Source organism: Orycteropus afer, unplaced genomic scaffold (genome assembly GCF_000298275.1).
Source record: "Orycteropus afer afer isolate SDZICR_OR568_19922 unplaced genomic scaffold, OryAfe1.0 scaffold00008, whole genome shotgun sequence".
NCBI lineage: Eukaryota > Metazoa > Chordata > Mammalia > Tubulidentata > Orycteropodidae > Orycteropus > Orycteropus afer.
This window is the reverse complement of record NW_006921595.1, coordinates 3,650,422-3,662,712: the sequence shown is the minus strand read 5'-3', so window position 1 is coordinate 3,662,712 and position 12,291 is coordinate 3,650,422. Positions and strand designations below refer to the sequence as shown.

Here is a 12,291-nt window from a genome sequence, read left to right as displayed (position 1 = left end):
GGGCCTGAGTTGCCCCTCCTCACCTAATCCCTTCGGCTGACTGCTCTTCTCTCTGGCTTCCTGGCTTTTAATTCCCTTTCTCCTGCTCTTCCCGCTTGCCACTTTGGGCGTCCCTGAGTTGTCTCTCCTCACCTGTAACCCTGGGGATATAGCATTGACTATAAACCAGTTAGGGGAAAATTGGCATCTTAACATTGAATCTTCTGATGCATGAACATGCTGTATCTTGTCATTTATTTAGGTGGTTTTTCTCTCATCCATACTTTGTATAGTTTCTGGTGTAAAACGCAACCCATTGCCCTCGAGTCGGATCCGACTCATAGCGACCCTGCCTTGGGTTTCCAAGGTAGTATCACTACAGAAGTAGATTGCCCAACCTTCCTTCTGAAGGGTGGCTGATGGATTTGAACCTCCAGCCTTCTGGTTAGCAGTCAAATGCCTTAGGCACTATGACACCAGAGCTCCCAAGTTTCTGGTATAGAGGTCTTAAATATCTTTTGTTAGGAATAAAGTTGAGACTTTTATGGGGTTTTGATGCTATTGTATAAAGTATTTTATTTTGTTTTCCAATTATTCGTTGATAGCATATGGATATAATTGATTTTTTAAAAGTCATAAATGAGTTAACTTTATAAAATGCCATCTCTGCATTTATTGTGATAATACTTTTTTTTCCTGTATTGTGGTAATATAGTGAATTACATCATTTGGTTGAATTTATGTCTACTCTCTTGATAATTATTTTCTGGTTTTCCCATCTGTTCTTTGCTCCTTTTTTTTCCAACTCTTCATCTGAATTCTAGCTAATTATTTTTTGAGTATTCTATTTCCTCTTTTGACATTTTAGCTATATATTTTTGTTCTCATCTTTGATTCATTTTTTAGTAGTTGATCTTGTCCTAGAGAAATACTTGAGCCACATATGTAATTGTAAATTTTATAGTAATATAGTAAACATATAAAATTATTTTTTTATTGTGATTTGAGTGAAAGTTTACAGAGCAAATTCACTTTCCATACAATTCATATACACTTTGTCTCATGACATTGACTACGATTTACCACAATGCAATAGCTTCCTTCCCACTTCCTCCCCATAGTTACCTCTTCCCTGTGTCCTTCCCTCCATGCACTCCTGCCCCCTGAGCTGTCTCCCTATGTATACACAGCCCTTCTGTTCTCCCATGATTGTTCTCTCCAAGGAGTATATCTACCTAGTATAAATGTTCACCTCATATGCCTGTCTTTTGTTTGGCTGGAAGCCACAGGAGTGGGTTCAATTCCATACCTATAGGGCAGCTAAGGGCCATAGGCTCAGTGGTTACATCAGGCTCTCAGACCAGCAAACCTGGTCCCTTTTTTTTTACCCCCAAATGATTTTAAGTTTTGTACCACATTGTTCTCCCATTCTGTCCAGGATCTCCTACATAGATCCCCCTCCAAGTGGTTGACAGTGGTAGCCAGGCACCATCTAGTTCTTCTGGTCTCATAGTCCTATAGGCTGAGGATCTCATGGTGTCCCAGTTGCTTGGACTAATTGTTTCCACGAATCTTTGGTTTTCTTCATTCTTCTTTGCTCTGGATGAGGAGAGACCCATCATTACATATAGATGGCCACTTGCAAGCTTCGTAAAATTAATTTTAATGATTTATTTTCTTCAACCTAATATATCCAAAATACTGTCACTTCACCATGTAATTAATATAAAAGAATCATTAATGAGATGTTTTGGGTTCTTTATTTGGTACGAAGTCTTCAAAATCTGGTGTGTGTTTTACACTTGCTGTGCATCTCTATTTCCCCCAACCACAGTGTAAGCACTCAATGGCAAGAAGGGTGGTGCCTCCCATATTGGACAGTGCAGCCCTGAGCATTGCAATAAATAAGCATTCTAAACCTATAAGATGCCTTTTCATCTCACCTGCTGCTTATGACCTTATTATCATTTACTCAGAGTACTATAATATAAAAAGTTGACTGCAATATCTGGGAAGCCTTTTAAGCTTATGCTTAGAAAATTATTTCAAAGCAAAAATGAAAGTAATTGGGGAAAAGATTTGCTAAATTCATTATTGTTGTTTAAAAAAAAAAAAAAAATTCCAGTTGGAAAAAAGCTTGTTTTTCCAAAGATGTTTTCAATACTTTTTCTAGACAAACTTGGCCCTACAGTATTTGCTCCTGTTAAAATGGATCTTGTTGGAAATATTAAGGTGAGTATACTGATTTGTCTCTGGGGAAACATGTAAATAAAGGGGAAAAGCTTTTTAAAAATTTTCATGTTTGATAAGAATAAATCAGAGTGAGAATAGGTATCAAAGCTGTTTAAGAAAGCAAATACCTTACCATAGTTTGAATCCTCAATGAGGGAATTAGTAACTAAGCCCTAATTGTATGCTGGAGGCAAGCTCTCTTGTCGGCAGAATATTCATTTTAAATATGAGACCAGGGTTTCCTTTTCAGAGCTGGAATCAGTGGGATTTTACTCTTATGTCAACATTGATTTGTGCTTTTTCCGTTCAAAGGATTACAAGTCACATTTTCCCGAAGAGATGGTGAAATCGCCATCCAGTGTTTGCGACTCAAAAGACCAGAGTTTGAGGTGCAGCTGTGCAACAATCAGCACCTCAGCGATTCTCTGAGCCCATTTCTTCTCTTGTAAGATGAGGGAGTTGTATACATAACTTCTATCGAAGTTTGTGTCCCATTTTAAATGTAGATTGAACATGACCTTCTTGAGAATACACTAACCAATGAAAACCTTTCATCTTTGTCAATAAATCCTATTCTTTAAGGAAGCAGATTAAGGAATTCCTGCCTGGACAGCTGATTATACTTAAGTTTCTTTAGAAGCTATGTACTTGGAGGGAATAGTGGCATGAAATATTATTCAGGAACAGGTGATTGTTCAGCTAAATACTCCACATGAGAAGTACCCCAAGGGACAGCTGTGAGAGAGGTTTTGTGGCAGGAAAAAATAAAGAACAATGCTTTAAAACCCTAAAAGACTAACTTTATTTAATTCCTGTTTAAACCTCTTAAGAATTCTCAAACAAAAACACATTACCTTAGAAACAGAAGGAAAAAGGTGATAGTCTTAATTTGTTTTGATTTCTTATAGGCCTGTTTGCCAGATTATAAATCCCAGTACTGTATTGATTTGCTTGTTACAGTTTTCAATTTAGTTTCTTCCCTTGCTTTTCTTTCAGAAAGTAAATCAGAAGTATATAACCAACAAAGAAGAGTTTACCACTCTTCAGAAAATAGTGCTACATGAAGTGGAGGCAGATGTAGCCCAGATTAGGAATTCGGCAACAGAAGCCCTCTTGTGGTTGAAGAGGTGAGGCAGCTGGGGTGGGGCATCAGCAGTTATAATCCAGTTCCGTTGAAATGTCACCAGAAAAAAAATTTGTTGCACCAAGGAGACTGCTTCTCAGTGAAGAGCTATCCTCAGTGCGTAGCCCTTCCTAGAACGCCTGATGGAAATAGCATGAACTTTTGTTTCCTCCTTGATGATGATGATTATTATTAACAAACCCACTGCTCTCAATTCCAACCCTCAGCAATCCTGTAGGACAGGATAGAAATGCCACGTGGGTTTCCAAGGCTGTAAATCTTTACAGAAGCAGACTGCCACATCTTTCTCCCATGCGTGGCTGGTGGGTTTGAACCATTGACCTTTTGGTTAGCAGCAGAATACTTTACCACCACACCACTAGGGCTCCCTATACTACTCATAGAGGTCTGTTTATTATTAGGAACACTGGTGGTGTAGTGGTTGACGCATTTGGCTCCTAACTGAAAGGTTGGTTAGAACCCAGCAGCCACTTCATGGGAGAAAGAGGTGGCCATCTGCTTCTGTAAAGTTTTACAGCCTTGGAAACCTGTGGAGCAGTTCTGTCCTGCCCTGTAAGGTCACTATGAGTTGGAATTTACTCGTTGACAGTGGGTTGGGGTATTAATAGTATATTTAAGGAATCTTAAAAGACAATAAAGTCAACTAGTTTTTCTTTAAGTCAGTGGTTCTCAAAGTGTGGTAGAGAGCTTGCTAAAAACTCATTGCTGGGGACTCTATCCCTTACATTTTCTTATTCTACCTGACAGTTTGCATTTCTAGCAAATTCTAGGAACTCTGGTGGCGTAGTACCTAAGAGCCTTGACTGCTAACCAGAAGGTTGGCAGTTCAAACCCAGCCACTCTTCAGAAGTAAGACTAGGCAATCTATTCAGTAGAGATACTGCTTCAGAAACCCAAGGAGGGGTCACTATGAGTTGGAACCAACTCGACAGTGAGTTTGGTTATTTTTGGTAGCAAAGTCCCAGGTGATGCTGAAGCTGCTGGTCCTGGGATCACACTTTGAAAAACATTGCTTTAAGTTTACCAGATGGGATGAAGGAATGGTCCTGAGTAAGCTAAAGGAAAAGAACAAGAAACTCGGAAAGGACTGCCATGTCTCGGCCTGTTTACTGTTTCTGATGCATGAGTGAAATATAAGCTGATAACTACCATTTCTTTATAGCCATTCAGCATAAGTGAACTTGGAATGTAATATTTCTTCCTCTTTTTTGTTTTAGAGGTCTCAAATTTTTGAAGGGATTTTTGACAGAAGTGAAAAATGGAGAAAAGGATATCCAGACAGCCCTGAGTAAGTACATTACATCCTGACTGATGAATTGAACAGGGTGTAGAGTGAGACCCCTGCAGGGCGAGACAGAGTGGCGGGAACGTGTTCACCTTTCAGGATTTGATTTTGTTTCTTTCTTATGTCATCATTATTAGTTGTTTGCTTCCTTTGTGCTTTGGTTAAAAAAAGAACCCATGAGACAATGACCTGGTAATTTAAATCTAACTTATTAGAAAGTCATAATATCTTTTAAAAAGAGCTAAATTAATGGAGAGCCATATCTTAATCTTATATATGAAGACCTAGTATTAAGAGGTTAGATCTTCCTAAATTAATTTTCAAGTGCAATGTAGTCCTCTAGATTAATACCCAAAGATAAACTTCTGCCTAGCTTTGGAGATCGAACAAAGGGAGAGAGTGGGGAACTTTGGGGATTTGCTCAGGAAGGAGATAAAGGGTAGTTGTTATGCTGCACTCTTAAATGCCCTAGGTGTCCCATTTTGTAGTGGTAGAGCTGAGACTGGGATGCAGGTCTTGGTCAGAAGAGATTGTCCTGTCTCCAGCATCTTAGTGCAGTGATTCTAATGTTGTTGCTGCTTATAGACATTGGCGGGTGAGTGGATGGATAGACGTATTCCCATAGTGTTCCTGTCAGAATGCCTGAACTCTCACCCTTGGCCTGTAAGAAATTCTTCCAGCATGTGTCAAGGAAAAAAAAATGAAGCTCCATATTATTTTGATGTAGAGATGTACACAGTCAAGTTCTAAGTAGCCATGATAATAAACAGTAAAATGAATTAATTGGTGCTTCTGTTGGAGAAGGGGAGACAGTTTTTACTAGATCATTTTGTCAATGTCCTTCTGTTAGTCCTCCCTCTGGGCCACACGTCCTGAGGGATTCTGCCCCCACATGGTTTCCCCAGCCATCCTGTCTAGAAGTTTGCTAATGTGCCACAAAACAGTAGCACTGTTTCTGTAGGACTTTGTGAATAAACAGACAACTTAATCCTCACATGAGTCCATTTTTACAGGTTCAGGAAAAGAGGTAGTTCTGACAGATTAAAATACTTGCTTAAGGACATCCGGCTTTATGCCGGGTCACTTCAGAGCCCCTGCCTCCAAGATCCACACTCCTTTCTCCCACAGAGTGTCTTCTCCACTGTCACTGGGCAAGCTGCAGTTTTGGGTTCTCCATATGTCCCTGAATTTCCAGGACAGTCTTAGTTATATTCTCCCCCATGTGTCCTGATTTCAAGTACTAAAAATATGTCCATCATATTTATTCATGCTCCATAACTAGTTCAAACCGTTGGGGCTTGTAGAGTGGTTAGGATCATGGGCTCTGGAGTGACTCTCTGGGTTCCACATGGAATAGCATCCTGCCCTTAGGCAGGTTACTCAACCTCTCTGTACCTCAGTTTCCTCATCTATAAAGTTGTTACAAAGATTAAATACATTTCATGCACATGACAAAATTTGAAAAGCATTTGGCACATAATAAGCGCTCAACAGAGGTTAGCTTCTATTGTTTATATTTTTATCATCATCATCATGACATACAGAGTTGATGACCTGCCAGAATATGGGGCTTATTTGTTCTGTATAAAGCTCAGATGCCAAACCTGAAATCTCTCTCTGCACTATCTTCTTAGTATGGACATCTCACACTGCAGGGGAGGAGTCCTTCACCTGCAGGAAATGCAGAAATACGGGCATCTATGTAAGGGAAGGAAAAGAATGCTAATTCTGTTTTCCTCACTGCTGGAGCTGGGAGGATAGAACCCAGGTGTTGACCACCCACTAACAAGTTAAATGAAGTGCTTTGACCCCAAGAGGCGGAGAGGAAGTTGAGTATATACTCTACCTGTACCCTCAATCTGCGCCTTTTCCCTTTTCCTCTGCTAGGTTGATTCTGACTCATAGCAATGCTGCGGAACACAGTAGAACTGTCTTGTAGGCTTTGCAAGGCTGTAAATCTTTATGGAAGCAGACTACCACATTTTTCTCTCATGGAAGTAGCTGCTGGATTCTAACCACTGACATTTAGGTCAGCAGCAGAGTGCTTAACCACTGTGCCACCATAGGTCCTTTTTCTTCCTCTAGCTGGTGCTATTTACCTGATTTAGAGACTGAGCCCAAAGGGTACATGGACATGTTCACTTTGTGAAAAGAGAAACTTGAAGGGCAGATGCTGCTCTGTGGCTGAAATGATCACACCCAGTCCCCAGTTTTCCTTCCCTCTGCTCCTTTTTGGGAGCTTTGGTGGTATAATGCCTAAGGCATTTGTCTGCTAACCAGAAGGCTGGTGGTTCAAACCCACCAGCCATTCCTCGGAAGGAAGACTGGGTGATCTACTTCTGAAGAGATACTGCCTCGGAAACCCAAGGAGGGGTCGCTGTGAGCCGGGACCATTGGTTTGTTTTGGTTTGCTCCCTTTTAGCACTGCTTTCACTGGCAAGGAAGAGATTTTCATCCTGATGTTCAGGATTATTTCAAAGAAAATGTTCATGATTTAAATCAGATCTTTGCTTGCAGGGATCCCTAGTTTCTTACTACTGTTCAATATGGGGATATAATGATTCTAAACACTGCAAATGTACAGTTTTATGAAAAATGTTTACACAATAGCTATTCATATACCCTTAGGCTCCCTGGTGCATATTTCTTCCAGATAATGCTTTCTGTTTTTTCATTCCAAAGCCATAGCCTTTGTAAGTGGGAAAGTGGTACTGATGTCTTGTCTGAAATGAGGGAGGATAGGTATACAGATAAAAGAGAGTATATGTAACTTACAAGCTTTGTCACAAGTTAGCTTGTGGTTTTTTTTTTTTTTTTGTGACTTGAGTGAAAGTTTACAGAGCAAATTCATTTTCCACACAGCACTTCATACACATTTTGTTTCATGACATTGATTTTCTTAAAATTGAAATTCTAGAGTTGATTTGTATTATGTAATAACAGTCACCATGTATAGAGCACCCATCATGTATGGGTATTAAGCTAGAGATTATTGTTAAACATTTCATTTAATTCTCCCAATACTCCCCTTTTGCAGTGAGTAATCTGAGGTTTAAAGAAGATAAATAACTTCCCTAGTCTCAAAATCAAAATTAGTGGTTTTCAAAGTAATCCAGGGACACCTGGAAACTTATTAGACATGTAGACTATCAGACCACACTCCAAGCTTGCTGAATCAGGCCAGGAATGGGGCCAGCAGCCTGTGTTTTAACAAGTCATCAGGTGATATTAATCCATGCTAAAGTTTGAGAATCACTCATCTACAATAAATATTGAAGCTCTCATGTCACTAGGCTACATGTTGATTGTTTGGGAACTTTAACTACATCTGAGCAATTGTTAAATAAGCAGAAATGAAAGTGCTAAAATTAGTCAACTGTAAACATCAGCCAGTTTTACTTTGCTTCCTTTTCACCAAAATTAGGTAACGTTCCTATCATGAAAATTTTTTTATGATCTAGGTAAGAGCAAGACAATTAGAAGAGATAAACTTTGGGTGGCACATCCAAATTTGATAACTCTGCTTAGGAAAAAGTTTATGGTAAAAGCTCATAATATTTGTATAGTCTTAGTGGACTTGGAGATGACACAACTTGAAGACTTGGTATCTATTAACTCTTTGGCAAAGGCATCTGTAGTCATTGTTTTTCTGTAATTCTCTGACTTACGACAGTTTCCAGCATCTGGAAGGAGACATTAGGCTTTATATTGCTCTGCTGGTACATAAGCTATCACTTTTATTATCCATAATGATGATCAGAGTGGAACATTTTGTGTGGTCTTGTACTGTAATGGTTAAGGTTGTGTGTCAACTTGCTTGGAGCATAATTCTTGGTGGTTTGGCAGTTAAGATGTAGTTTGGCACTTAATGTAATAATGTCATCACCTCCATGATGAGATCTGTATGAGCAACCAGTCAGTTGGAAGGGAGTTTCTTCGGGGGTGTGGCCTGCATCTAATATATATAGATTTTCTGGCAAAACTCTGTGGCTTTTTGCTTGCTCTGGATCTGCATCTGTTTCATCATCATCTGACCTCTGGTCTTGGGACTTGAGCCAGCGGTCTTGAGCATTGCCTGCTGATCTTGAGTTCATCAGCCTCTGCAGGTAATGAGCCAGCAGCCTGCCGTCTTACCTGATGCTCTTGGATTCATCAGCCCCTGCAGCTACATGAGTTGGGAAGCCTCAAGCCTGATAAGTAACTCATGGACTTCAGATGTGCTAGCCTCTACAACCTTGTGAGCCACTTCCTTGAGATAAACTCTTTCTGTATATACATATATAAGCTTCACTGGGTTTGCTTCTCTAGAGAATTCAGGTTAAGACTTATACCAAGAGCTGCTCTTTATCCTTAGTGCCCCATGACATTCTCTAGAGGCCATTCTAAGAAAATAATTGGGTCCACAAGGCCAATATGCTTAATGGTCCGCCCTAGATATGAGTCTCTCCATTTAGAGGTGTCACATCAAAAAGAGCTTTTAGAAAGCGTCTGTGTAGGCAGAAGGGAGAAGAGTTGCTCTGGCATTTCACGCACCATTATGTTAAATGTTACGTGCTCTTTACTATTCCCTCAGCAGGGAGCCTATTGCTGAGTCCTTCACCTTGGAGGGATTCCATAAATGTCAGGTAAATATTAACCCAGCTAAGTTTCCTGGCACAGGATAGAAAAAATAAAAAAAAAGGATGTTCTGTCATGTGTTTAATGTAACAGGCTTTCATAGACAGGCTAGCTATGTGAGAGGAATAAAACCACAACTCATAACCAGAAATTCAGCATCAAATTATAACTTGACTCATATTCCAAAAATACTATGGAACTTGAATCATGTCTTGTTTTCTCCACAGCCACTCATAGCATGTATCTCTAATGGCAGGATTGGCTTACAGCACAAGTTTTAGTCTGAACAGTGCTTGAAGTTAACAGGGATTATCTCTGGGTGCTTGTTTCACTTCTGTTCACTGGTTATGCCAGTGGCTTTTCTTCATACGGTTCATTTTGCCTGAAGCATAGTCACTACAAAGAATTCAGGTAGAAATACCATTTGACCCAGCCATTCCATTACTAGGTATATATCCTAAAGAAGTGAGAGCCAGGACAAGAACATATACATGCACACCCATGTTCATCACAGCACTATTTACAGTAGCCAAAAGATGGAAAAAACCCTAGGTGTCCATCAACTGAAGAATGGATAACCAAACTACAGTACATACACACAATGGAATACTATGCAACCCTAAAGAATATTGTAGAATCTGCAAAACACCACCTAATGTGGATGAAGTTGGAGGACATTATGATGAATAAAATAAGTCAGTCACAGAAGGACAAATTTTGTATTAGTCCGTTATTGTAAAAAGTCAAGGAAAGGTTTATATATGGGAGGAAATTTTCTTTGTTGGTTACTAGGGGTAGGAAGGGAGGGGTTGGAACACTGTTAGATAGGTGGAGACAAGTATTTATTTGGGTGAAGAGAAGGGGAATTTACCAAATGTGAGTGATCAACACAGTGGCATTGAGGAAGAGGAAGACAGGTACATGGGAGATACAGGCAACAAAGATGAACCCTTTTGCACATACAGTACTGCATTGTCAGTGAAGGTAAACATGGATATATGGGTGGATAGATGGGTGAACAGGCTGAACTGTTAGGTATGTCTATGCAGGGGAGAGTGGGTCTAGTACCATGTAGACAATATGGCAGACAATATTTCTACAAGTGTATTGGTATACCAGAATTCCCAGGTATATAGTAGAGCTGACAAGGGACGAGGTTGTAGTCACTTCTTGGCCACAGCCAGCTACCCAGAGGGAGTGAGTAGTTGGTTGGACCTGTGGGCTTGGGACCGTAGTTGCAGGGGACATCAACTTCGGTTGGCATAACATACTACATAAAACATTGTTCCACATCCTCCTTTGATGAGTAGCGACTGGATCTTAAAAGCTTGCAAATGGCCATTTAGATGCAACGATGGGTCTCTCCTTGTCCAGAGCAAAGAATAATGAAGAAAACCAAATATTCATGGAAACAATTAGTCTAAGCGACTGATACACCATGTGATCCTTAGCCTGTACGACTATGAGACCAGAAGAACTAGATGGTGCCTGGCTACCACTGTCAGCCACTCGGGGGGATCTATATAGGACATCCTGGATAGAGTGGTAGAACAATGTGGAACAAAACTCAAAATCATTTGGGAACAAAAAAAGGGACCAGGTTTGCTGTTCTGATAAAGCCTGATGGAACCACTGAGACTAAGGCCCCTAGCTGCCCTCAGGCATGGAATTGAACCCACTTCAGTGGCTTCCAGCCAAACAAAAGACAGGCATATGAGGTGAACATTTACTCTAGGTAGCTCTACTCCCTAGAGAGAACAATCATGGGAGAATAGAAGGATTGTGTATACACAGGGAATCAGCTCAGGGGCAGGAGTGCATGGAGGGAAGGACACAGGGAAGAGGTAACTATGGGAAAGAATGGGAGGGGAGCTGTTGCATTGTCGGAAAATACAGTCAGTGTCGTGAGACAAAGTGTATGTGAGCTGCTATATGGAAAGTGAATTTGCTCTATAAAATTTCACCCATAGCACAATTTAAAAAAAAAAAGAATTCAGAGGGTACTTTCCTAGTAGCTCAGTGTTTTAGTTATAAGTATTTCAGACATTCAGCCAAACCTACCATTTGCCCAAATACGTATATAAATATTTTCAGTGCAGTTGATGCCCCATATACCATTCATTGATCCCATTATCCTCTGTTTTCCAAAGAAAATCATCCCAAATTGACTATTGATCACTATATAATACATGTTTTATACTTTTACTATATACTTACTGTATCTACAAGTAATACATTGTATTAAAGTTGTATTGTATTTTTAAATTTATGTAAAAACCAAATGAAAACCTGTGGCCATCAAGTTGATTCTGATTCATGGTGAACTATGTGTTACTAAGCAAAACTTCTCCATAGGGTTTTCTTGGCTGTAACCTTTGCAGAAGCAAATCACCAGGTCTTTCTTCTGTGGTGCCACTGGGTGGGTTCTGACTGCCACCCTTTATGTTAATAGTTGAGTGAAAACTTTGTGCCACCCAGCCTCACCAAGTAAAATGGTATGATCCCAAGGTACGCAGGCAACATGGTAGGCCACTGGTTCAAGTCCAGGAACTAGAGATGAAGATTCAGCCAAATGTAGGATCCAGATGTACTAAAAAGCTCGAGACCTTTCTCAAAGCTTCTCCTTTTATACTGGAAGCAGGCCACACCCCAGAGGCAACTACTTAGCTGCTCAGAGCAGATTCTACCTTGGAAGTGATTATAATCTCATCATGGGAAATAACTACATCTCTCTGCTCAGCCACTCATAACCACAGCCCAGCCAATTTGCCATACAAACTTAATGACCACAACCTTTAAATGCCTATAGATGGTGTCACGTTGTACATATTTTTCCTTTTTCACTTAATACTGGTTTTCAGATTTCTCCAGTGTTGCTGATTATATGGTAGTTCCAGCTCATTCATTTCCCCTGCTGTTTAGCATTATATTGTATGAATAGACCATAGTTGTTGTTTTTTTTAATTGTGATTAGGGTGAAGATTTACAGAGCAAATTCACTTTCCATACAGCAGTTCACATATACTTTGTCTCA

At 40.0% G+C, this 12,291-nt stretch overlaps 1 protein-coding gene across 1 annotated transcript in view; it reads left to right on the top strand.

Annotated features, from left to right (window-relative positions):
* The window catches only part of PLEKHA8 (pleckstrin homology domain containing A8), a 121,525-nt gene that overhangs the window by 86,043 nt on the left and 23,191 nt on the right, over window positions 1-12,291 (top strand). Inside the window, exons 10-12 of the mRNA XM_007946423.1 lie at window positions 2,153-2,211; window positions 3,208-3,338; window positions 4,573-4,643. Of these exons, the coding sequence (XP_007944614.1) occupies window positions 2,153-2,211; window positions 3,208-3,338; window positions 4,573-4,643 (261 nt within the window). The remainder of the gene's footprint in view (window positions 1-2,152; window positions 2,212-3,207; window positions 3,339-4,572; window positions 4,644-12,291) is intronic.